The sequence below is a fragment of the Phasianus colchicus genome, chromosome 6 (genome assembly GCF_987193195.1).
Source record: "Phasianus colchicus chromosome 6, bPhaCol1.hap1.1, whole genome shotgun sequence".
Lineage (NCBI taxonomy): Eukaryota > Metazoa > Chordata > Aves > Galliformes > Phasianidae > Phasianus > Phasianus colchicus.
In genome coordinates this window covers 4,231,244-4,259,110 of record NC_143441.1, presented here as the reverse complement: position 1 = coordinate 4,259,110, position 27,867 = coordinate 4,231,244, and the positions used below count along the sequence as shown (strand labels likewise).

Genomic DNA, 27,867 nt, shown 5'->3' with positions numbered 1-27,867 from the left:
CAGAAAAAAAAAAATAATTGGGTTTCAACCTACACCAGCATCGTACAACAGAAGCCAAAGTGGGCTTTTATTTCAGATTATGTTCAACAAGCCACTGAAATGAGAACAAGAAAATGAAAATGAGTGAAGCATATTCAGATCAGCAAACATTCACTGAAACAGTGATTTGTTAGGCTTACTACAAATATTGTAGTTTCGTGCATTGTCTATTCAGAGTTTGAAATGTTGACTTGAAATGTCACATTTGTACCACATTTTCTGTTTATGTGAGTGGGGTAGTTTGCCTCATTTTACTAGAAAATTTATTTTACATTTTTCCCAGTTTTTCTATTTGATTTTTATGGTGTTCTTCTTTTGTTCAAAAACAGGTAAATAACCTGCAATATTTCAAGGGATTTAACATTGATAAAATCAGAGAAAAGTACATCTTAATGATGCTACTGGAAAAAAAAAAAAAAAAAAAACATTTTCTTTATTTTCTTTTAATATTTAAAGGCATTTTTAAGAAGAAACTACAGTATTTGCTTAATGTCAGCCTTGGTTGGCAGTAGAATCAGCCCCTTGCAGGCAGTCTTTTATTTTACTTTGCCTTTTCACATAGGCAGTCGAACCATCTATTGGGATATAATATTCCTCTGTGGAAGGAAAACAGTGATGCAAGGCAGCATCCCTTTTTCTGATGAGAGAAGTGGAAGAACTTAATAAAAAATCAGTTCTATGCTTCACTGTCTAATATCACAGTAGCTTCTCCTTATGTCAAAATACTATTGGTTTACTAGGAGCCGTGTAGGGGAAAATCAACAAAAAATATGTATAAGCCAAGTCATATAACTTTATTTCATATGGATAATACTTAATTGTGGATGTTGCCTTGGCAGTGGCTGATTCAAGTTGTAGGAGTTTAGAGGTCTGATCTCAGATATCTTGAAATCCTAGCATGGTAAAATGATATTAACAGCCTAATCAGTAGAAAATACTCAGATGATCTTAAAAATCGCTCTGGATTTCCTTTGGAGTTAGAAAAAAATCATTGATTCTTAAAATTTAATTAACATTGGAAAGCATAAAAATCTGAATCTACAAAAACTGCTTGCTAAGCAACTCAAGTCACAACTTGTATATATTAATCTGTAAGCAAACTGAAAGAATCTTTTTGGAAACTTGACTCCTTACCAAAAAATTGACTCCACCAAGGCTTCTGGCAATACTCTGTCACCCGAACAGGGTCAGAATGGGAGAGTTGGTATTTTAATTGATATGGACCAATGCACTGTCTCTGTAAAAAAGGTGAGATCTGAATTTGGGATTTCTGATGTCATTTTTGTTATTTTTGTACTATATTTTTTACCTATTTCTGGAACCTGTACCTTCAAGAGGTGCAGTTTGTTTTAATCAACAGTGCTCTGCAAAGTAACGTACCTGGCTCTGTTACAGCCTATGGAGCACTGACAAGGGGGTGCCATGAGTTAACCCATGGACTTTCAGAACTATGTTGTGTTTTGCATGCAGCACGTGTTTTGCAATTCCTCTGTGAACATACAGGTCTTAATTTGAGTTGTATGGGGTATAAAAGGAATAGTGAAAGTCATGCCCGTCGCATAACAACTTCATATATTTTGTTGTTGTTGTTTTTTAATATGTCTCTTTGTTTGCAGCATGAGATATTTTTAGGATGTGGAGTCTCAAAAATGTGCTTGACAGTTGGGATTCTTCAAGAATTTGAGTCCAAATGTTGCAGAATAAGAAACCTCCTCTGCTGTGTCTCTCTTCTGCTGGCATGAATCAGGCCACACGTGTTTTCCTGGCTTTAAGGCCAGGTGGCACATCAGGGATTATAGTTACATGCCTCAGTTCTCTTCCTTCCAAAACAGGGTGAACTTTCCCAGACTATTTTATGGAATAAATCCATGTCATATGCTATTTGTGAGCTGTCTTAGAAAATAATCTGAAACAGTACCAGGTGCTAGGAAGAAGCAATGTCACCCCACTAGGGAAGACACTGACAATTAAACAGTCTGTTCTTTCGTGGACCAGAAATGTCCATGGCATCATCTTATTTTCTCTTCAGAACATTTTGGTGTATTAAACACACAAATTGTCATCCTAAAGTACCATCCAAATACTTTTAACAGGAGAGATTAGGAACCACCAGGATGGACTTTCTCACCAAAATCAGGGGAAACATTATCTGTCCCAGCATCAGGACACTAACACAAGGTTTGGTGCAGGGTGTCAGATTCAGGACTCCTCCCCAGTGGAGGAGTTATTTAATAATCCAAAGCTGCACAGTGTGAATCGGGGAACAGTTAGGATACTTGGGAAAGGGAACTTAGAGAAAGGGGACCTTGACATGGGAAATTTGAATCTGAGTTTAGCCATATCAAAAATGCATGCCATAAGAAGTAGCCTTGTGGGTTAACTAGAGGTAGGCGTGTGTCTTACATTTTTAATTAGAGAAGATTTTGCCCTATTTTGATATAAAATGGAAAAATTCTTGAAAATCTGTAATATCTCTAAGGGATAAAACTGTTTGCCATTGAGATTTACCCCTGGCTCCTACAGTAACACCAAATCCTTGAGGGCATTGGTGTACTTGACCTTCCAGAACTCCACTCTCAGCTCTGTAGCTCAGTGATTCATTCTTCCTCATCTGTGCATGGCATGGACAGCCCACCATGTATAGAATGGTACTGACACACGTTGAATACATATAGATAGCTTTCTGCTTCTGACCTTACAAACTGTCCACTTCAGCACTGTCATTCTATTAAATGTCCAACTGCAATCCAAGAAATGCATTTTAAACATGAATGCAAACATTTCTATTACTGATAAGACCAGCGCAGCATTTTTTGCTTTGCTGGGATTGGGACCTTGATAGTTAAAGTTATATTGGAGTAATAACACTCCAAGGTCGCATCCTTTTAGTGACATGGTAAAGAAAGGGCAGGCCATTGCTGAATTTCTGCTGATAAAATTAAGGAGGATTATTTTTTGTGTTTGGTGACATATGTTAAAACTGAAAGAGTATGTTTGTGATCCATAAATATTTTAGGTCATTAAGAACTGGGAGAAATGTACATGTTGCACCACTTGGAAGTTGGATTCTATTAATGCTGGAAGTCAGATGTTAGAAAACTTCAAACAGCTGTCTTCTCACGTGGGCTCTAAAGCATCTGCAGTTCAGATAGGGATTCCATAGGAAAAATACATAGGTACCGTGGTTTGCAGAGAGAAGCTTGTAGGCAATTCCAGCTTGGAAGACTAAATCTCTAATTCACAATCTCTCTCTGAATATGCTCCATTGTGCTTCATTTTCATGTTCTGTAAAGGGGGAGGGGGGGAATTATCTTTATTGATCTGTCCACCTTTCAGGAACATACTAAGGAGAACGTAATAATCACTTTAGTGTTTTGAACACTTTTCATATGTGCATTTCTTTCAATACATCTCAGTAGGTGAGCTTCCCATTTTACCAGGTCCTTCTGTCAGGGAGTGTTCCCCTCTTCTTTGTCTTCCCTGCTCTTCCCATCCAAGCCTTTTTTGACTGGCTAAGTTTGGTGAATTGATGGTGACTTCACCAGTTCCCGTTTGATATCTGAGTTGCCATAGCTAACCAAATGAACAGTTTCCACTCAAGGAGCTGGATTAAGTTGTCACATATTAAGTTGCCACCTACTTTGAGGCATGGTAGAGGAAAGAGAGATGTTTTCTGAATTTTCTTTTACTTTTCCTGTTACAGTATTCCTATTACTCCAGCTTCATTATGTCTTTATATAAAAAGTTTGTTTTTATTCACAATCAGAAGCCAGTTTCAGATTCTCTCATACTTGTACAAAGCTTAGTCCTTAAAAAGAGTTACTTTCTTCAACCTAGGGCTTACTGACAGTCTTCTGTACAATCTCCCTTTGACAACTCACCCTAATATTAGTTTTACAGGCACATTCACATTTTAGGAAATCAGTACATTCTGAAATCTGAAATGTCACAAGCGTCTCTTTCTGCAAATGCCTGCCCCAGAAATGTTAGCTAAAATGTTTTATCTAACACCATCTCTCCTGCTGTTATGTTGTATTGCCTTGTTGTCATCCAAAAGTAGTTGTGTTTTTATGAATATAACTTTATGAGCTGTATCCTGAAAGGCACCAGTATCTCTTTGGTCTCCTTGAAGCCACAAAAATTCGTTGGTCATTTAGAGTATCAGGCAATCCAAACAAAATTGTGTTTATTAATTAAATAATAACTGAATTAATAATAATAACAAAATAGTAATAACTAAAATTATAGTAACTCAAAGAACATTATAGAAATGTATCTGTTCACAGTAATAACGCTGTAAATTTGAAGAAAGCATGAAAAACAGGCCGGATGTTTGCATCTACTTCACTCTACATCCAAGAAGCAGCAGAGCAAATCATCACCCAGGGGACAAAAGTGGCCCAGCATTTGTTTTGTACACTTACAGCCACAGCAGATTTCTTGGGGGAGGCAGTGGGCAGTGCTGAGATGCGTAGGTGACACATGAATTGAAAAATGACTTTTGTAAGTCCTCAACACACTATGAAGGAATGATGGTCCCACACTTAGCACGTCACACCTATCTTTATGTGCTTGCATCACCTAAGTTTGATTTAGCAAAACAAATCATTCTGTGTGGCATGTGTATGTGGCGCCTGTTCATTTTCCCTTTCTCTGTTGTTTTCTCCAGATTATTGGAACAATCCCACTGATGCCTAATCCAGTCCCCTCCAGCCAGGCAGCAGGTGGAGCTCAGGGCCTTCAGGTGCAGCCAATAACTCCACAGCTATTGACTAATGCCCAGGGTCAGATCATCGCTACCGTCATCGGCAACCAGATACTGCCAGTGATCAATACCCAGGGAATAACGCTATCGCCACTCAAACCAGGCCAACAGGTAAAGCAGCAGTAGCCTGAATGATTGTCAGAATAGATGCACAAGAACCTTCTACTCCTCACAGACCCTCACAGTCTTTTTAAAAATTCACTTCTTTCCTGTTTCTGCTACTGAAAGATGAATTTGGTTGCATGTAGTATATTGCTCCATATTCTGTATGTAATTATAATATAATGTCATTTTAAATGATGTATTTATACATTCATGTGTTATCCAGCTACTCTTTTCTTTTTCCCATGAAAAGGTCAATATAGTGTCCAAAAAAAAAATTCTGCAGTGAAAAAAAAGCAGAGTAGGAATGTAAAGCCTATGAAAGTTCAGTTCATTGGTTGGTGGTCACCCATTAGACTGGGTTTTGAAATGCTTTGCAATGCATGAAGGAAATAAAGAAAAGCATGCATATGGAAGTACTCTTCACTAAAGGAAAAGATTTTTAGGGAGAAGAAACGGTAGGGAAATAAAGGGAAATTATTATTCAGTGTAAGGCACCACATGTTTCACAGACTACAGGATGGATACAGAAAGTTCAGTGAGATCTGAAAAGCTTTCTGTACTTCTTTTTATACTACTGTAAAGTCAATTTCATTATTTTGCTATGGTTGGCACCCAGCCTTTGCTTCTCACACTGAAGTCCCAGGAGGTTGTAGGAAGGGACACCAAACAACATAAAGTCTCCTTACTTGCATCTATTGGAACCTGCTTTAGGAAGTATTTTTGATCAGAAGAAAAAAAAAAGAAAAGAAAAGAAAAGATAAAGCAAGTATTGTATGGAACAGATATGTATTATCATTTTTATAGGTGCCACAGAAAATTATTTTCATGTGTTGGTGCTCCCTCTACTGGCTCTTCAGCTTTCACTGAAAGAAGAGGAAATTTTGCTATTGATTTCAGCAGAAGCAGAAATGAGTTATAAAAGTCAGACCCTTCATAGGAGTAATGCTGATAAATAGTCAGAAGCGATTGAGATAGTACTATGCAAACTGCCATCACATTTGAAAAGTAAATAGAACTATACAAGGTATAAGGAGATCCTGAATTTATCTTACTCCCTGGATGAAGTCTTTCCTGAGCTGTGTTTGCTAATGATAGTATACTTAGCCATAAATTTAAAACCTTGCTCGCAGAAGAAGAGTGATCAGAGGGCTCAGCAGGAACTCAAAATTTTTTCTGAAAATGTGATCATACTGCATTTGGTGCCTTGTAAGTTGATGAAAGAAGCTACAGATGGGGAAGAGAGGGAAGTATAAGACCAGTTTTGGAAAAGTTTTGAGAAAGTCATGGAGAATAATTGAGGAAATAAATAACGTAATAAAAAATTCCTTTTAGGTGATCCTAGTTTAACTTCCAGCTTGTCACTTTCTTGGCACCTAAGTACGACAGGAGAAAGAGGTGATTGCAAGTGATGATAGTAAGCTGCTGCTTGTTAGCTGAGTCACAAGAATTGAACCCGTGTAGCCTGTTTCAGTTGTGAACTAATGCTTGCTGGTGCTTGTTTTTTGCCTGAAGACTTAAATGCCCTGGATATTGTTTTCAATCAGCTTCACTTAGGTAGACTATGTGCTTTATTTGTTCATACAACTTTTTCGAACTTGACAGACTAAAACCTGAATGTCTCCTCATGGAAATGAATTCATAGATTACTTACATGAAGCAGTGTTTCCCCTCTGTTGCAGTTAGGTTGCTTTTTAATGTAGACAACCAATTCCTTTGTAATCCTTTCACTCTAGTTTTAAAGAATAAATAGGTGTTCTTGATCTATGTTCTTTAAAGTGTCTACAGTAGGGAATGCTCCTCTTTAAACTACATTGAGTAGTTACAGCCTCAACGTTTTCACTGTTTTCCAAGATTTTCCTAATCTAGGCAGCAGCAGCTATAAGAATTCTCCTGCAAATTGTAATGGATTTCTAAAGAGGGCAGCTGCTTGCGCTGCTGTTGTAGTCCGTGTCTTTTTTATCTCTGTTCATAAACAAGTTTTTCTTTGCCTTTAATAATTTTTTACTGTCCATCTCTCAACCATTTCAATTTCCACAACAATCTCTTAGAGATTTTGCGATCAGAATTGAATGCCGTGAACAGAGTGAGGATGCATCACTGATTTATATAATAACATTATAATATTTTCAGCATTATTCTCTGTTTTTATCTCAGTGCAGTCTATCACCCTGCCTTTTTTTTTTTTTTCCTAACTATCTCTACCCATTGAGCAGGTTTTTCAATAAGCAGATGTGTCCACCATGATATAACTTTGCTGCCTCGATCATTACCATGTGAGTCACCAAGATGATTCCTTTTTTAATGTGAATCACTTTTGCACCTACTCTGTATTTCATCTGTCATAATGCTCCCCTGGTGTACTGAAAGCAGATCCTGTAATTTGTTCATTATATTCCGTACTAACGTAAGAAATTCACGCATTTCTCCTGCTAATACAACTTCACTGTTGTTCCCTATCTTTTCTTGCTGCTTACAGCCATTCCACAAACTTTGTTATACATCTTTGATCTCCACTTGTAGTCTGTTTACTTGAAAAAGAATGATTTATTCCCTTATTTTGTTTTTCGTGCATTTTTAAACTTTTTATGTCTCATAATAAAAAAGTACCTTGTAAAATTAACTTGGGCACTTCCTCCATGCCTCTGAGGAGGCATTTTGTCAAAATATAGCACATATGGCTAAATGCACATTTTTTCAAAGAACAGATGAGCTTTTCTTATCAACTTCTTAGCACTATTGTTTGCTACCAGATCTGAAAACCTTGTTTTAAGAAGTGCTTTTGTGCTTTTAACAACATGTGATTGCACCAACACTGCTGACAGAAGAACTTGAACCAAGATTAGACTCTCATAAGTGTCAGAAATACAATAAAGGTTTCTTCTTGCTTAATGTTATCCATACAGCTGTTAGGTACTTAGTGAAGGCTAGTTAAATAGATTTCTCATAAAGAGACACAGGCATGTCTAGGGCGTAACACACTGCTGAAAAAGAACCATTATAGATAGGTTGAATATCCTATATGTGTCTTAAGCTAGCCGTTGTCTCCAGTGACTAAAGAGGAAGCTAGAATAGCTATTTTAGGATAGAAACAAAACTCTTAAATGGGTGAAAGAAGGTAAGAAGAATCCAGCTGACAAAGAACACTGGGATTCAAAAACGTACTCCTGTCTATGTGTTCCTTAAACTGCTTTCTTAGTTGGTGTTTTTTCATAACTATTTGCTTGCCTACAGCATAGAAACAGTTTCTGCATATTACATAGTTTCTCCAGTGTACCTCATCAAGAGGGTTCCGTTTCCTTCTTGCTGTTGTCTAGATTCATTAAATCTGGCTTGTAGTCCTAGTTGTCCTCAGTTGTGTTTTATCTACACTGCCTGCCAGATCTTTTCATATTTCATTGTGTCTTATAACACTACTAGCTTTGGGCTTCTGCCAACTCTAACACAATAAAATAAGCTCCTAGGCAGCATTTTCTTACGTAGTTGGTTTCCCATCTTCATCGTCATTGGCTGTCATGCTCCAGATCAGTTGCTGAAAAGATAAAGCTCTCAGATGAGTCTGTGGTCATTTTTTGTACAGTTACTTTCCAAATTTCATGTCAAACGTTTCCTTTCTGCAGTCTCAACCTACCACGTGCTCTATACCATCTCATTATCAGAAGTTCATGCAGTCTCTCGTTTTTCCTCTCTCCCATTAAAATCTAACCAGCTCACAAACATTTTTTCTCTGCTGTGGTCTTAGTACTTTGATACTGTCATGTTTTATGAGAAATGGGCTCTTTTTGTCTCTGTTTGAACATAGCAGTAAACCGTGCTATCTCAAACCAACTTTTTTTTCTTCTGCTTTTTTGATGGATTGACTTTAAGTTATGAGGATGTCAATTTTCCTCACTTTTTCTCTGTTCCTCTATCATTAGCATTCTGTAATTCCATTTTATCTTTGGATAAAATAGTAGAATTCAAAACTCAAGAATACAAGTATCTATTTACTATATTGGATTTTCCTTGCCATAGCAGGAACACTTGACTTGTAACATAGGTCTGACTGGTTTTCTTTATGGCATCTACACTTGCCAATAAGATTTCTCAAAAAAAAAAAAAAGAAAAAAAAAAGAAAAAAAAGCCAATATAACTGCACCACACCTTTGGGAATAGGAAGATATTGCTATACAACCTGTATCATTCTAAGGAACTGAGCCATAGAGAAAGTAAAACACTTCACTGTGGGAACATTATTGATACCTTTGAATTGTGCACTTACCTATATAGTTTTATGCCTGTTATATAATTGTGACTTTATATCATTCCTGATAGGGGTCAGAAAAATGTCTGATTTACATATTGATTTACACATAAGATTATGTCTTCTACAGAAGCACATCTGTGTTCTCAACTCATTTTGTAAGCCCAGAGACCTTCAACTACAACGTATACTTTGAACATAGTTTTGATCCCACAATAAGGCTTCAGATGGAAAGCTTAGTGAGATGCTGCCAAAATCCTATTCCAGTTATGATCACAGCACGCCAGCACTTCTTTACTGTTTTCTTCATTTTGAGTGAGCATTTGCATAGCCTGGGTGGACTCAAACAGCTATCTTATGCTAGTTTCCAAATGTAATGATCCTGTCAGTGTAAGCAATGTGCATGGAGGCTCCTTTTGCTGTATTGTAGTATAATATATAATAGGAGAGGGATGTTTATTAAGCATTGAGTAGCTTTCATATTCATGTATTTGAATTCAACTAAACTCACATGATGGGGTACCATCCTCAGGCCACAGTGGAAACATTCTGTTAGAAATGCTGTGAAAACGCTTTGCCATGATGTGTGTTGATATGGGTAATAGCTTGTTCTTTTAACTTGCTGGAAGATCTAAGAAAACAGTTTTGAAGCCCATGCCTGTTCATGCACCATGAGTAGGTTGAAAAACAGATTTCTTCTGCCATGGTGTTTTCAAATCAAACAATAGCTTGGTACACCACTACTTTTTCCTCATGTTTTAGGAACCGTAGATTAAGCAGAGATCCCTGCTTGCAGGAAAAATGGAAGCCTTAATTAATTAACCCTAAATTACTACTTCTGCAAGGCATTATGGTGGCATTTCTAAGTATTTAGGAAAGTCTTTTTACATCAATATTTTCTATGGACTTTAGTTTTTATTAGAGCTAATAAATGTGTTTCCCTGGATAACATCAGAAATAACTTGGAATTGCTTATTTGTAGCACCTTTGTGCAACAACTGCTAGTTTCTTCTCTTCTGGCCTTTTTGTTATACTTGTCTTTTTCACCTCTATCTTCTGTAATTTGTTGTGTTTTCTTGTCTCTCAGATGTACTTTTCAATGAATCATAGAAAAATAGGACTGGAGAGGACCCCAAAAGGTTGTGCAGTCCATCCCCTTCCCCTAGGCAGGATCAACTGTCCTTGCATCACTCTTGACAGCTGTTTGTCTAACTTATTCTCAAGAATCACCAGTGATGGAGATTCCCTGACATCTCAAGACAACCTAGGCCACTTCTCCTTCCTAATGCCTGACTTTAGCCTCAGCTAATGCAATTTAAGACCGTTGCTTATTTCTCCCTTCCATTAGGGTCATAATTTGTCCTGGTTGTTTGTCCAGACTGTAAAACCAGTAGCAGTTCTGTTAGAATATAGAGCAAGAGTCTCTCAAAGTTTCTTCATTTCCACTTAACCTCTTTCTCTTTCATTAAGCTATACAAAATTCTTGGTTACTCTGTCACTTCCCTCTAAGTTTCTGGATGTACAGAACAATATCCCTGATCTCATCAGAGTTCCAGTCAACCATACCAAGTTCAAGAATATATTACATACATAATTGAAGAACAAAACTCAGTCTTACGGACCTAATTCATTCTTCTTTGTCATTATCAAGCAATACCACCTTCACTGTTGACAGCAGAATGTAAAACTGATGTAAGAGATAAGAATCAAGCCCTTTGCATTTTCCGGTTTATTCTTATAAAGTATTATGCTGCACTTTATACTTCGTGTATTTATCCCATTCCTCTAGCTGTAGTGTGCAAACATATATTCCTGCCAGATACTGATCAGTGTTGCATGCAGTCATCACTCTCGGCATGTCTACTATATCCACCTACACAGAATGGCACTTACAGCCACGGCTTCCGTAATTTCTGTGCCTCCTTCTGTCTTTCGATGGAAAATACACAACGGTCATAAATATAATTCATATCATATGTACATGTCCAAAATTGGGAAATGCCAGCTATTGCAAGTTTGAATTGATTCTGTCATCTGGAATCTAATTCATAATCTAATCGTTGCCTCTCCTTAAGGCTATTTCTGGAATGGAAATTATAGTGGATGAAAAGAGAGAGAGTATTTTAATGCAATTTCATGTCATAGATAACTATCATTGTTCTTTAAGCAGGACATTTACAGCTTAACCATCACATCTCTGAAACAGGGGGTGTGCTGAAAATTATGTCGAGAGCTAAAGATGGAATCCTCCCTTAGTCTCTGTTCAGGCAGTAAGGTGACTCTTCAGCCTCTCCAGCTCCCCTGCTCCTTTTTCCCTCACAAGCATTAAGTTACAGCCCAACAATCTGTAAATACCCCTTATATACTGTTGTTGCACCTAAGGTCACTGTTCACGCAGACTTTACTCACCCTAGAACTCTTTGCCCAGCTAAAATTCTTAGAATTCCATACATTTGTCCAAAGATTTCCGGAGGTCTGACAAGGAAACTGTCAAGCTTCTGGATTTCACAGTTATTTCACAAATGTATTCATAAACGCAGTGTACAGTCCCTGCATTTGTGCAGGAATTCAAATGTTTCCTAGATTTAACCAGCTTACTGTGCATGTGCTACATGGTGGTTGTGCCTGTGTGCTCCCTTTGCAGGGACAACTGGAGAAAGTACATCCATGTTGATGCTTCCTGGAGACATTAAATTCACTGTGTTCGTGCTCAGCAGTTGAACTTTCAGGATAATATCTGTATCGTGGCCCAGAAATGCTGCATATGCCATCTGTCTTTACATGACCATGTGTTTCTGCCTGAGAAGTACTGATGGGAATTAGCACAGAACCATAAATAATTAAGGCTGGAAGGTCAGGGTTCAAGAGATTATCCAGTCCACTCTGCTGTTCCCAAGTGGAACAGCCATTCCTGTATTGGTCTAACATACTGCTAAACACTCTCATAAGAACATCGTTAGTTGCCCCAGCAATGTATGCCAGTGTCGTGTTAGAAAGCTTTTCCCAGCATTTGATTTGAATTTTCCAGAGTATTGCACCTCATTCTGTCCCCTACAAAATACAGGACAGACTCATTCTCCCTTCTTTTCACTAGCTCTGCCTTCTTCGCAGCGTTGTATGCGTTACAGACATCACTCCTGCTCACACAGCTCAGAATGGGAGTTACCTTGTCTTAATTTTCGCAACACCACTGTTGGTGATATCCTCAAACTGAATTCTAATCCTGCATGTCAGCCTATCAAAAGTGTGGCATGGGCATGTAAATTTAGTCAGCATCTCCTCTTCTCCGTCATCCAGGTCATTAGAAAAATACCGAATAGTGCAGAAACAGGAGAGACTTCTGTGAACGTGCACTTCAGTTTCGACAGTGAGATCACCATCCCCTCAGTTTTGTTTTCCAACTACTTTTGCATTCATTCTGCAGCAGTTCCATCTAAACTATGTCTTCGTACATTATAAAGAATGTCACACGAGGGAGTGTCGAGAAACTTGTAAAGTCAAACCACCTACTGCTTTTTCCCTGTCCACAAGGCCAATTACCTTGTCTTACAGGGAGATCAGATTGGTTTGACACAGTTTGTTCCTAACAACCCGTGTTGTCTGTTACTACCTTGTTTTCTTGCAGGTGCTTACAAATTGTTTGATTATTTTCTTCAGTACTTTTCCAGGGGTTGAAGTTCAGTTGACTGGACTATAATTTTGCAGATCTTTCCTTTTAGATAGCCATTGCATTTGCTCCTCCACCCCTACAGATAAACACTAACATCTCTAAGCCTGTTCCAGCCAGTGTGGAAACATCTAGCTCATCTAAATACAGTATTTTTCTTCCCTCACCTGGGCGGAAATCTTTAGTTTTGCCAGAAAATCCCTCTGACAACAGTCCCAGAGTCAAATGGCTGCCATTTTCCAGTCTGATTTCTGAAGACACCAGACTGGAGTGGTGTGGGCATAATGGATGGGACATACACTTGTGCAGCATTCAGGGGAAGCCAGTCTTACTAGTGGGCTTCTTCCCTGAAAGAAGATAGTGCAAAAGTAGGCATTCTCAGCTGGAAACACTCTAAAGAGAAAATCTAGCCCTTAGTGATTTTTATTTTTTTTTCTTAGTTCCCCAATGTTTGCATGAGCAAACAAAATCTGGAATCCTTGCAATCAGCTTCTCAACTATTACTCCTTTGATAGAAGGCCCATTTTCTGTTTTGAAAGTTACTTTAAAATAACAAAAAACTCATGATAATAAAATGTTTTTGTTTGTTGACCCCTAAAGAAGTCAGAATAGGCTGGACATGGACAGATAAATAATCTTCTGTATTATGAAAACTCGAGGTTGCTTGCTTCATTTTGTGTTGCATTGTTCCATGTGGAAGATTAAAAAAAATATATAATTTTTTTCTTTTTTAAAGAAGTTGTAATTGCTCAGTTCTTAATCAGGCCCATACCAGGGAATATATCATTAAATTTATTCATAAAAGTATTCCATTCATTGTCAGGGTGATCAAGGTGTGCCATACAATTTGTTGTCTACTTAGCATCAGTCATTTCTATGTGTTCTGGGAGCATATTCCATATAATTTGAGTATCACTAATGAATTCATCTCCTTTTATGAATTTGTTCATTCAGTTAAACATCAAAAGTGAAAAATTCCTTAGAATTCAAGAAAGAGATTTAAATTACTGATTCTGAGCGAGGCCAAATAAGCTTTTGTCTATCTCCCTGCCTGAGAATGCAAATAACAGCTATCACTTAAAAGTGAAGCTTTTTAGTACATTTTTGCAATCTTTTTTCATCAATATCAAGAATTGACATAAAATAAAGGTTACAAAGTAAAGGTATACTAAGTACCAGCCACCTTACTGCATCAGAAGTATATTGTAGTATAATTGGGCTCTGAAAAGGCTGTACTGAGTGACTAGAAGCCAGTTCAAAAATGTAACGTCTATTGTGTATCTTCACTACCCCTTGAATTAGCTGGAAAGTTTATGTAAAAATCAGGAGCGTGGAATTTTAGATTTCAGTCCCACATGAAAGTTTGTGATAGGCAGAAGGGATTCATGGTTCTTTGCTTTCTCCCAGAAATGAACCAAAGACAACACTACTGCAAAATTTGTAAACAAAAATTTTTGAAGACAGATGCATCTATCACAGTGTATCGTTTGCATCTACTGTGCTTGCTAGACATTTTAGGCACATCTTAATTTGACACAGCCTTCATGTGAAAGGGCTCTGTGTTTAAGGAAAGGGCAATTCATCGTATGAGAATTAAGATTTCAGCATTTTAGTTTGTTTGCTAAACCCAAGGTCATACAACAAATTATTCATTCCTGTAGGGAAATGAAACTCCCCTACCTTACCTTCTCTTCCCCATCCCCACTTTACTTGGCCCTGGTCCTGCAGTATGAAAGGATCTCTCTGAAATAGTGCTGGTTTATATGAAAACCTGACTTCATGAGTCAGAGAACAGGTAAGAACATGTATTTATTAAACCAGAGTGCTTCTGGGAGTGTCATAGATCTCTCACCACTCCTTTCAAACAAGAATTTAGCTGCTAGTTATCTCATTAAACTGAAAAAATAGTTCAAAGTCAGAATGCAAAGGAGCTCAAATTTCTCCTGCTGTAACACTGTCATCTGAACTGAGTCCGTGGTATTTAATGCTCTTACGGGATTTGTACCCTGGAAATAGATGGGTGAAATGTTACACTGAAAGTTTCCTATTACTGCTTCATTTTCTAAATACCTATTTTTACATTTTAACATATAGCTCCATCAGCCCTCCCAGACGCAAGTGGGACAAGCAGCCTCACAGTCCAATCTCCTGCATTTGGCTCACAGTCAAGCATCTATGTCTCAAAGCCCAGTTCGTCAGGCTTCCTCTTCTTCCTCCTCATCCTCCTCTTCTTCAGCTTTGAGTGTTGGCCAGTTAGTCAGCAGTAAGTATTGCTCCCTGGCTCTCCTCGCTTCTCCACTCTGTTTGTCCTTCTCACTGCTGAGTTTCCTGATCTGCTTTCCTTATTTCTTTTTTTTTTTCCCATATGTGAGATTGTATATTGCTAACTAGAGTAACTCGTACCAATAAAAACTATTCAGTGCTGTGACAGATGGGACTAAAGGTAAACATACCTTGAGAAATCACAAAAAAAAAAAGCTTAATATGCACATAAAAATGGTAGCATCTGTTAACTGACTTTGTTAACACTGGACAATTCTTAAAACTCAAATGTAGTTTACATTCTTTGGGAATGTGAATGTTTTAAATCAGTACAATGAATTACATTGCTTGATGTTTGGAGGGCAGCCCCTTCTACTTTCGGTTAATCTGCTTGTTTGTTTCTGTTTGTTTGCTTAGTTATTGTAGCAAACTGTTTTACAAACCCTAGCACTGCATGAGAGACCTTTCTTGGCAGGAAAAGCTTATGCAGTTTGAGCAACTAAGAACTGTAAGATGTGGGAGAGAAAAAAAATGCTGTGAACAACTACCTTGAGTTCTGTTGTTAGGATTGTAACAGCTGACCTCCCGACCAGCCCCTTATTGCAGATCACACATTTCAGAGTCTTCACTATTACCTGATTAGCTTTGGTCTTGATATAGCGAAAACAACAGGTTAGAAGTATGGATAAAAGCATTAACAATTTTTGGCACATCTGCAAATATCTAGCGGTATTGGATGACTTCATTAAAAGAGAACTACATGTGCAAATTTCAAGTAAACAAATAGTGTAACTCATGTTGTATTGCTAATGTGAAATGTGTGGCTGATGCAAGCTTAGGAAGGGCTTGGAAAGCATTTCAAAATCTTGGTTGGGTTACTTCAGAAATTGTTTGTATGGAGAAGTTACTAGCAGAGCTATACTGATAATATAGTGACAATATAATGAGTGATAATATAGTGACAGTATAATGATAGTATAGGGAGCGGCAGCTGGGATAGGGACAGGGACTGCACCAGAGGGTGGTGGGTATGGAACAGGTCTGCCCAGGGCAGGGGGCATGGCTCCAAGATGCTGGAGTTCAAGAAGAATGGTCTCAGACATAGGGTCTGATTTTTGGGTCACCAGGAGTTGGATTCGATGATCCTTATGAGTCCCTTCCAACTCAGGATATTCTACAATAAAATTATGCTTGTGTAATTCCCAGTGTGAATATTTCTATTCTGGAAGAAATACACCTCCATGGTTAGCTGTAGGTACATAAAATATATAGGTACAGATATAATTATACTGAAACAAATACACTACTATTGTTCTACTAGTAAATTTTCTCATGTAGGCGAGCTTGTAGGAAGAAGGCAAATAAGAAGCTTCACACTAAAAATACATAAGGTTATATCTTATCTATGTGGGAAAATTGACTAAAATAGCAAGTGTAGAATGAAAACTAATTCTGGCTGGTCCAGAATAGTTTTCCTTATAGACACTCTTGGGAAAAAAAATCTAGAATAACTACTGAGGGGTACTCTAAACCACAGTAGATGTTCCAGTGAATTTCCCCATATGGGTAGGAACCCTACACAATAAAAATAGCATCCCTACACAGTAAAAATAACATGGAAGAAGCCCTTTTAAGTTCATAACATAAATCACTCAAAGGTTAGGAGATGCTAGAAAAAGAGTAGTTTGGGCAACTGTATCTAGCTCCTCTTTGAACACGTATTTTATAATAACCAAGTATACAGTGATTAACATCAGAGAATCACTTTTTTCTCATCCTTCATTCTGTGAATTTCCAATGGAATTTTTCAAAGGATGAATCACGCAGTAAGGAAAGCTTTTGTCCTAGCATTTATTCTCTATCTAGTTCACAAAACTGTTCCCCTGTTTGTTTGTAACATTTGAGATAGGGACTTGAAGGGCAAAAGGTGGTCTTGCTTCTGGCAGCAGAGGGCTGAGTAGTTGTAGATCTATCTACCACATAATTGTGGTGCAATTGCAGGCAAGTCACTTGCAACTGATTTTTCACAAGTGCTCCCTCAATTTCCAGCTTGAAACTCCTGACTTTAATTTACAGAAGAGCCTGGTACTCACAGTTACAATTCAAAGTGCACTTCCACTGTGGAACTGTATAAAGAAACATTTAAAGTCACGGTCTAAAAATTCATCTTCTGCTTGACCTTGACAGGATAGCTAAAAATGCCTTTTGCCTTAATATCTGTCCACTTGTCTGTGAATGAGAAGGAGAAGACCCTCATCTTATAGAAACACAAGGAAATAAATTAAGATTTCAAAAAATCTAGAAGCTCAAGAGGAAACGAGTAACTATGTCTTTGGTGAAGAGCTCTAGCAGAGGTCTGGGGCCACACACTGAACAAGTGAAAAGACAATACTTCAATCACTTTCTCCATAATGAAGTACATTCATCTTGTGCACTGGACAAGACAGGAATCTGTAGAAAGAAACTGGTCTGGTTACTCGGACGAGGATGATAGGCTACTGTTGTCCTACTATTTTGTAACTTTTCAGTGTTTATTTCTATGACTCTAAGGATGTTCTTTTAACTTCATTTTTTACTTGGATATATTTCAAGGCTTTTTCAAAAGCAGAATAGTAACATAAGTCAGTTTATTGGTGAGATTATATTTATATTTCTACCTGGAGATATGAGATCTTCTGTCAGTTGAATGGATGAAGAAGCTGACAGGTTGTGTTATCATCTTATTTGTCCTACTCTAAAAGGGAATGAGATGTGCTGTGTTCATGAGCTGAAGGCAGAGGCATACAAGGCACAGGAGTACCAGTTTGGTTGAATGAGGAATATGCCTTAATGAATACAGGCCTTTTTCACTCATTCCTCTCAAACTTGTTTCCTGTAGTACTTGTTCTGCTACACTCTCATTACCTTCTCACGTTGTTCTCCACATATCTGCATTCCCTGGGCCTCAGTACTTCTTTTCCTCTTTTCCTCTGCCTTCTCCTTTCTGTTCTTTCCACATCATCTGTGAACTCTCATTTTCTCTTCTCATTTCAGACCTCTTCCATCCCTAAGTCATCTCTGCATCCTTTCTACCATCTAATCAATGTAATCTTCTGCCTTGCTTTATCACTAGTGCTTCCTCTTTTCTCCCCTAATTTCTTTCCTCTGCCCAGGTGAGTCCTACTTTCTTCTCTGCACAATCAGGCTATCCCTTCTTCAGATCCAAGTTTATATCTCTGCCCCTTAATAGTCTTCATCTTTTTCTCTTCTATCATTTCTTTTTCTTCAGATTCAAGGTTAATTATTGCCCCCCTTTGATCTAAATCTACTGCAGCCCTCCCTGAAAGCCATGTGGAAAATGATCACCAGGAGGAAAGGCAATTTGGTCTCCCTATCCTTACTGCCGTCCTGGCCAGGCCAGAGCCACAGCCATAGCAGGAGGGGTTCTTCTCCATGTCCTCTAGTCCTAGGCTCAGTACAGAGAAAACCTCAAAGGAGATTCTGCATAGAGGTCTAACAAATCTCTATTGAGGAAACAGGAATTTTGGACTGGACTTGTTTGAGACAGAGTCACTTGGGATTGCAAGAACTCCATTACTGCCTTAAATGTTATCTTCCTGATAGCTATCAAGATGGTGAATCAAGAACGGAAGGTTATAAAACAACTGAAATTGTTACAATTCTTTTTTTCATCCTAGGCAAAACAGCATGTTTTATTAACCTAATTTTCAGAAATGGCTGAGCTGAAATTCGTCTTATATTGCAAATGCCAGGGAAAATTGGCCTTATTGAATACTCTGCCAGTGAGAATGAATAGCACTGAGAAAATACTCGGGGTGCTTCTTCCTTGTTGAAACCTCAAAGAAGTTAAATCAATAAGTGGGAAACTTGGGGTAAAGAATATACATTTCACACTTTTAGACTGAGGGATGAGACTTGGATCTTAAGAGCGTTCCAAAGGGAGAGGGCGTTTATAGGAATTCCCTGTAAAAAAAGTGTGGCAATAATTACACAGGAATAAGAAGTTCGGGCATTGATCTTGTAAATTTACTTTTCAGGCTTCATTCAGTCCCAAGTACCCAACAGAGTACATAATGTGAGGGAAATATCAACACATTTCTGCCGTTTTTGCATAGAGTTCTCACATGGTCAGCAATCAGAGAGATACTTGATAGTTGTTCAGCAGATTCTACACAGCATCTAGCAAACCAAAAACTGGAGTTAATAGTGTTTGCATAAGCCTGCTACTACTTCAGTAGCTAAATAATTGCTTGAAGCATGATTGTGCACACCTACTAAGAGAATAACTCTACAAGAGGTCACGCCACATCTCTGAAATTACTAAAAGACCATGAGAAACTGGTCAGGATTGGGCTTTAATAACTTTACTGTTCCATGCGCTTTGTTTTTATTCTTTTCACTTTTCATTCTGATCATATTTTCTGTATTTTTTGCAATTTTTTAAAAAAAGATTTTCTAATTAAAAAAAATCATTTATCTCTTACTACTTCTCTTCATTTATTTTATACATTTATTCCTCCCGCAATGCCCTGTATTTTTTTTTATTTACCCTTCTTTTTTCTTCTTTTTTTTTTTAAGTTTCTTGACTTTTTTGTCTTGACCTGTTCCATGCTTCATAGCTTTTCCCTTTTGTCTTATCCTCACCTCACCATCCTTCACCGTCAACCAATGCTAGTTCTTCTTAATACATATTATCATGATTATTACCAGAGAAAGAACATTTTAAAAGATGGTCTGCCCTAGATGGCTGCAAGATTCATTTCCACTCCTCATGTCTCTTTTGTGTGATTTCTTCATATTGTCTTATCTCATCTCTGTTCTCTTTATTCTTCTTTGTTTTCTCTTCACTTAACTCTATATTACCATTCCTCATTTAATATGATATTTAATTTTTCTGTCCTCAGATATATCCCTCTTCTCATTTCTTACCTTTTCTAGCATAGATTTTCTTTGTGGAAATCACTTTCTTCCCCTCGTATTCTGGGACTTGGGTCTCAATGACATTCCTTTCCTTTTTCCAAATTCATTTTACTGTCATCTGTTACTATAAAATTAAAATTCTTCTGACATACAAATTATTCTTCTCTTTCCCCTGAGCTCCACTATATTTCCTATTAACAGTGCTTTGTCCTGCCTCTATCATCCAAATTATATTTTGTTGGCTTTTCTCTGCCAGCTCTTTCTACCTCTATCTGACCGGGGAAACCAATCCCTGTAATCCCTTCCACAGTAGAGCTCTACACAACAGAAATGTGCTTTCTCCTTTGGAGTGCAACTCTTTTCCTATCACCAGAGAATTTGCAATCATTGGAAGCTCGTAGAATGTTCGTGGAAGAATTCAAAAGTGGGAAGGGAGTAGTATTCCCTTCAGTATGTAGGAAGTTTTTAGTACAGGAGAACCCATGGATTTTTTTCTTCTGTTCTGCTTGTCCACCTTCTCTATCCACCAGGGCATTCGGTGGAATCTTAGTTGAATTTCTTTTTGTTCTTTTGCTCTATGTATGTTTCACATAGTAGTCCCAGAAAACTCTCATCTTTTTCAAGGGCCTACTAGTTTCACAAACATAACAATCATAGAGTATGAAGCCATAATATACATTGGGAATCTTCACTCTAAATGTTGTTACTGTAGATCCTAACCACTTAGTGAGATTGGCATTCTTTATTTTCCTCTTGGCTCTATGCAGTCTTTTGTAAGAAATCCACTTAATTTAAAAAGTACCAGTTTAATCACAGTCTTCAATCAACAACTCTTCCTAAAATCTGAACTAACTCTACACTTAACTGTTTGGAAAGATCAAAACTTACTGAAACCAAGTCCATTATTTACTTGATTATATTTTTGCATATGGATAAATTAGTCCAGAAAGTCCAAGATGATGTATTGATGACATTTTAATGACAATAGAATAAAACAGATAGGTGCTGTTACATGATGATATCGGTAGAGAGGGCTTCATGGTACTACTTGAGTAGTATGGAGCTGATCGAAATCAAGAGACTACTTCTATGGTTTTCAAATGGCTTTGAATCATACCTGGAGTAGAAGTGTTTCTGATTTGATACAAACACTGTTTTCCCTCGAGTGCAGAGATAAAAGGCTTCAGCGTTTGTGTCCACCTCTGTAAGCACTTTCCTTCTCCCAAAGATACTATATAAGAATGAAGCCTTTTTCTCAACAGATACTACACCATAAATAAGGACGTACTTCCTTGTTCCTGAAGTACATCAGAGGGGTTCTTTTATCATGTTAAGGAGAGCTCTGTCCAATTCTTCTCTTGTCCAAGATCCCTGAGCATGATACTCAGTGTTATAAAAATGTCATACCAGAAGAATTCAGCAGAACTTGGAAGAACTTCTATATAAACATGAGCAAGCATAGAACCCCTTAGCTTTCTTACCTCCCTCTATATTCCTAACAGGAGTTTGGGGGGCAGGAGCATTACAGGTGACAGCAGCAATAAAGTTTGCAAATTTGAGCATTCTCTGGGAACATCTGAATTGTGCTTTGTAACATCCCTCTAGTCAGAGGCCTTAAAATGGAGAAAAGAGGTGAGAAAACTCACTGTCTTAGTGCCCTTTACAGAAGTGAATCTGAGGTCATTAGCATTTGTGAGATTTTGTAAATTTATCTGTTGCCATTCGGAGAACCAAAGGGCTGATAAGCAACCAGCTCCACTCTGTGCTTATGAAAATCACAACTGTTATGCTAGGTAGACTGTGTATAGGATAAGGAGGAACATTTCACATCCACAAAGGCAATTACTTTAAAAACCAAGTAGCCCTTCCTTAGCCTCCCACTATTTATAAGTAAATAATATGTTTCCTAACTTTATACAATTTGAGTGCATTGATGTGTGTACAGATGCACTCAAGCACCACACTGACAGGAGGAGTGTTGAGTATTGCCAACACGAGGTTCAGCCTACATGTTTGTTCATCTGTATTCTTAGTCCACGTGGTTCCTGACTACATATATGAGTATGCTAAAATCCTATTGCTACACATGCTTTTTTCAATCAGGCTTCAAATCAATATAGGATAAATTTATACAGCAGAGAAGTCTCTTCCCTCTGTCTCTATTACTGGACTAAAAGATTTTTTATAGGACATTTCCACCGTAAGGGAATTTTACATCAGGTTTGTAAGCCACTGAAAATAAAATTTTTGTTACGGTAATGCTGACGTGCCCTTAGCTGTAGCAGCACTAGCAGGAGCCAGGGTAATATAGGGTTCAGAATAGTAACGTAGGCTAGCATTGTCCTTGGACAACTGCTTGCATTTACAGAAATTGATGGGTTATTGTGCTGCAAACTTTTCACCTAAGAAGTCTGAGAAATGAGGGGAAGAACAATAGAGATATCTCGCTGGGAGAATGGCTTCACTACACGCAGTATTGCACAACACTTTGAAATCTTCCACCATCCAAGTCCCATGCTGTCTCTGGCTTGGCAAACGCTTTCATTTAGCCAGGGATCAGTAGCTTGGGGGGAAAAAAGTTCCATTCTCCAGCTGTTGTGTCATCTCCCTTGATAAGTCCTAAATTGGCTGAGTTATCCAGCACCAAAGGAGCTTTTCTGCAGTAGACATGCTTTATTATGTGCCCTTTCAGGGACAAAGGCTTCTGTGTCAGTAAAACCACTATGGAGAGCAAGGACAGATTTACTTTCACAGCATCATAAGCATTATCTTCTGAGGGGCTAATGTAAAAGTAAAAAATTGTGCAGCATTACCATCCAAAGCCTAATGGCTGATGTTGCAAATACGCTGCTCCTTGATTATCAGCCTGATGGGAGGCAGAAGGAAAACTGAAAGGCTGCTTTTCACAAGGGCGTATTTTAAAATACGATTTTTAAATGAGGAAAGGTGTGGGTTTTTGTTTGAGCTTGTTCTTTTGATGGGTTAGTTTGGATGTTTGACTAGTGGCTTGGGCTGAGTATTGTAGAATAGGGAAGGAAGGTTTGTAAATCTCCTTATTTGACAGTTATTTTAGATGAAATGGAAAGTCTTGCTTTCAAATTAAAAACCCAAGCAGTCTGTGTGTGTGTTTTGCACTCCCCACAGACTGCAAATAAATACATTGACATAAGCCTGTCTTGTGCATGCAGTGAGAAGGGGGAACAGGGAACATGACTTGTCAGAAGTGGGAGGAAATATTGTGAAGCCCAGATGGCAGTGAGGACCCCAGCCAACCCCTCACGCTGAGGGGAGCTTGCCCATTTTTCAGGAGTTCAGCGATGATGTCTTTGAACATCTTTCACCACCACCTGGAAGCACTGCTGCTTTGTTAGATTTTAGCAACCTGAACATCCTTTGTAACACACCTGGCAAAGCGAGCCCACTTCTGTTTATGGGAGAAAGAGAGAAGTACCGAAAAATAAATTAACATGACAGTAAAACATGGTGTGAGCCTAGCCCACTCATACATGACGTGAAGAACTGACACAATTCAAAAAATATTTCAACAGATCCTCAAACAGCCACTGGAGAAGTGGATGGGGTGAATCTGGAAGAAATCCGAGAATTTGCCAAAGCTTTTAAAATCCGGCGCCTGTCCCTTGGCCTGACCCAGACTCAAGTTGGCCAAGCCCTAAGCGCCACCGAAGGCCCAGCCTATAGCCAGTCTGCCATCTGCAGGTAACAAGTTACATCATAAACTCTCCTCTCCTCTCTTTGTTCTTCAGAATTATTCAGTTTATTGTGAGGAGCATGCTCAGGTTGGAGTCATATTTTTTTAGAATGTGTTATTTTAAGCTCACCGATGATGTTGGTATCTTGGCAGATAAGATGTTCTTCTTGTGTAGCCCTCAAGTAACTTTAGTCTTTTTTTTTCCCCTTCTACGTTTTTTTGTTTGTTTGTTTGTTTGTTTTTTCCCCTTCTACTTTTTAAACAAGTGAGAAACAATGTTCCTAGCATAGAGACTTAATTCAGTAGACAAGTTGGAAACCCTGCTGGTGCTGGATAAGCACCAGCTGACCCTCTTCATACTGTGCCATTTTCTACAGATAGGGTTACTGAACAAATATTTCATGGCTGCACCCCTGCTAAGTTAAAACCTGTATTACTGTGGTTAGCACTTCATATATGGGATGTTAATGATTTAACTAGGCAACACAGAAGGGAAAAAATTATCCTTCCTGCTGTCTTGCAAATCAGCAGCTATTCATCTTTTATCACCTAAATATATATTAATAAATTAATTAAATAATTAAAAAGTAACAGACAACCCATGTATCCAACGTAGGACTAGAAATGTGCTCTAATCATGGGAAATAGTAACACAGTCATGACAGAGTTAGTTAGAAGCAAACACCAAATATGCATGTGTGTGTGTGTTACAGTAATGCCATGTTTATGCATGAGATAACAAACACACTTAGGTAACAGCTTTTTCCTCTTGGGCAATGCCTTATAGTCCTACTCCATCAGTGAAAGCCAAGAAACCAACTCTAAGCTCATTTAAGTGGATTTTGTTCTTGGTGATCCATGAAATGTTCTGTCTTTTTATCTGCTCTTTATACTTTTAATGTATTCCCCATGGAACGGAAGTGTACTTTTCCTGCAGTTTAAGACTAAGGTTATAAATAACATCAGTATGGGGTAGTGAGCTTGCAGCTCACATTTTGCTCAATGATTTTCCATAAAACCCATTGATTGTTGTTAAATACAAAAAGCTCCATAGGATCCTCTCACTTCTATGGCCTCCCCTACTGTTTTTTCTTATAAGATACCTCCCTGTAGAAAATAACCTTTATTCAGTCTATACAAGGATACTACTGCTGGGAAATTTGTTTCAAGACTTGTATATCGTTATTCCAAACAACATGTTCTGCAGTATCAACACTAACAAGCAAAGCCAATGATATGAATGCTATTGCTCCCTGTTGCTTAAGATTTTTTTTTCTTTCATATGGTCAGTTGGTAAAGAATGCCTAAAACAGGTGGAGTTTTTGGCAATTGCCAATTTGTTGTAGCCTTAAGATACTGTTTAATAAACAATACTTCTAAGTGATAAATTGCAGTTCCTTTTGCTTATGCCTAATTTGCTGTCTCCTAATTTCCTCAGTCTACCTCATGCCTGAGAAAACCAGTGGGGATTATTTGAATTTTACTAAGCAAAAGGGTTCTTCACTAATGTATTACCATGAAAACCCAAATAAAGAGGAAATTGGAGCACAGACACAGCTAAGTAAAGCCAAGACATGTGGAAGCCTTTGACAGAGGGCAAATTTTGCCACCTTTGAGGGGTAAATGGCTCAGAACAACATGGCTGGATGCAGAAGTTGGTCCCAGATATTTGCAAAGTAGTAGTGGTTTTTCCTTCCTTTGACCCCCAAAGATGGATATCACTTTGGGGTGTCATAATCTGCTATGACTATGCATTTCTTGTTAGACACCAAGTTATTATGTTCCAGTGGCAGTATGCTGCTCCCCAGAAATAGAAGTTTCAACATTTCTTTAAAATGTTAACAAAGGAGATTCAATGGAAGGAGCAGCAAAGTAATCAAGCTGAACGACCAACATGACCAAAATACCACTGGGTGCCATGGATGGACACCTTGCAGCCAGTCCCACACTAAGATGCCAGACGTGTTACTATTTGAAATTATTGTATTTTCGTCTCTTTTTTTTGTTTGTGGGAAATGCTTTGTTTGTTGCTGAAGTATTTCCTGCAGCTGCCATGATCCAAATAGAGTCTCTTAAAGCTGCCAGCTCCAGCCATTGAGTTGCTTTGCACCAAGATATTGGCTCAGCCTGTCTCATCTCCCATGCACAGCATGGGAGTGGTGCTTGAGTATTGGGAGAGCTGGAGAGGGCAGCAGCACCAGGTAGTAACTGTCTCCAGGATTAAATATGTCAGCGTATGGGAGGGACGTGGGGGTGAAGTAGAGAAATACAAACGGGTGGCATCAGACGAATTGGGCATAGGCGTTTTTAATGCATAGTAAGAGAGTATGAACCTGATTAATAAAAGAAACAAATACTTACATGACTTGAAGAATGAACTCAGCTCTTCTGCTTGTTTATGAAAAGATGCAAGCTTTGTGTAGCTGCTTTTCCAGATGTCTTATAATACTTGTAAAATCTGGTTTGGCAAAAGACTTTTGATGGCAAAATGATATATAGAAGACCTCATTTACAGGAAATGATATCATTCTGGTACGGGTTGTAGAAATCCCACAATAAACCCAGCTTGGTGCCACAGCGTATTAGTAGACTATTATGCTGGGTTTCATCTGGAAAACATGAGTCTGTCTTTGCACGTTGTGGGGGTAGTGAAGATAATTGCAAAGCATCCAGCTGTTTCAGCCGGACACCACTGGAGCTACGGGAATCTGTTTCGGACGCAGAAAAGGGATATAGTGTTAACTTGCAAACAGTGAAAATTGCTGAAAAATGAAAGGAAAGGAAATGTGATATTCAGAGGCTAGTAGCTGCCGTTGGCTCGTATTATTAAAGCTGTGGTATTTGGACTAGATGGGATGGGAGGGGAAACAAAAGGATTAATCGCAAAGAAGAGATGATAAAAAGCAATTGCCTTCGATGTCATTTCCTGTAATTAGATTTTAACCTGAAGGGTTTTGAAGATCATCAGAAATATGAAAATGGGAGTCATAACCTGTATTATTCAGCGTGCTTAGAATTTTGTTGTAGTATTTGCTTTGTGATAGTTTAAATATCTAGCTATATATATATTTATAGATATAGATATCTGTTAGTTTTGGTAATCCATTGTAAATTATCTCTGCCAGTCAATTAGTCAGGCAGGCAGGAAGTCCCACCCTGGCAGAGCATCAGTGTAAGACTCTTCTTTCTCAATTTTCCCTCAGACACACCATCCTGAGAAGCCACTTTTTCCTACCACAGGAAGCCCAAGAGAACACTATAGCTAGCAGTCTGACAGCCAAACTGAACCCTGGCCTTTTGTATCCTGCCAGGTTTGAAAAGCTGGACATCACCCCTAAAAGTGCCCAGAAGATAAAGCCGGTGCTTGAGCGGTGGATGGCTGAGGCTGAGGCCCGCCATCGAGCAGGTATGCAGAACCTTACCGAGTTTATTGGAAGTGAACCATCCAAAAAGCGCAAGAGGCGTACCTCATTCACGCCACAGGCCCTTGAGATCTTGAATGCTCACTTTGAGAAGAACACACACCCCTCTGGGCAGGAAATGACAGAGATTGCAGAGAAACTGAACTATGACCGGGAAGTAGTTAGAGTTTGGTTCTGCAATAAGAGGCAAGCACTGAAGAACACAATTAAACGTTTGAAACAGCATGAGCCTGCGACAGCAGTTCCTATGGAGCCCTTAACAGACTCACTGGAAGAAAACTCCTAAAAGCAAAACAAAATAAAACCACACACACAAAAAAACCCTGCACCGACAGAAACCTAACCGTTCGAACTCTGTGAAAATACCTGTTCTTCACCCTTGTAAGTAAAAGACTGAGAAAACTACAAGAAGGACAGAACACTTTATAAATGTCCGTGAGTTTTCCTATATAAAAACAAAACAAAGAACTGCACAACACTTAGCGTGTGTGTCGTAGAATTAGTTCCCCAAAAAAGAAAAAGCCAGTTGTTTTTTTTTTGGGTTTTTTTTTTTTTTTTAATGGACTTAAAGTAAACCAAATAACTGCTGACTTTTTTCTGTATATTATGAAAATGTGAACACATTTTAAGGAAAAAAAAAAAAAAAGAAAACACAAAAAAAAAGAAAAAAGAAAAAAAAAAACTTTTATCTGTTTAAAAGAGAATACAAGCCTGCCACCTGGAGGAGTGATTGTAGCC

The 27,867-nt window shown here is 38.3% G+C and overlaps 1 protein-coding gene across 6 annotated transcripts in view; it reads left to right on the top strand.

The window, feature by feature from the left end:
- The window catches only part of POU6F2 (POU class 6 homeobox 2), a 338,317-nt gene extending 310,682 nt beyond the window's left edge, over positions 1-27,635 (top strand). For all 6 annotated transcript variants that reach the window (XM_090142231.1, XM_031599404.2, XM_090142232.1 and 3 more), the window contains 4 exons: positions 4,709-4,915; positions 14,911-15,079; positions 23,547-23,715; positions 26,911-27,635. In XM_090142231.1, coding sequence (XP_089998357.1) covers positions 4,709-4,915; positions 14,911-15,079; positions 23,547-23,715; positions 26,911-27,415 — 1,050 coding nt within the window. In that variant the 3' untranslated portion in view covers positions 27,416-27,635. The remainder of the gene's footprint in view (positions 1-4,708; positions 4,916-14,910; positions 15,080-23,546; positions 23,716-26,910) is intronic.
- The last annotated feature ends 232 nt before the right edge of the window (positions 27,636-27,867 follow it).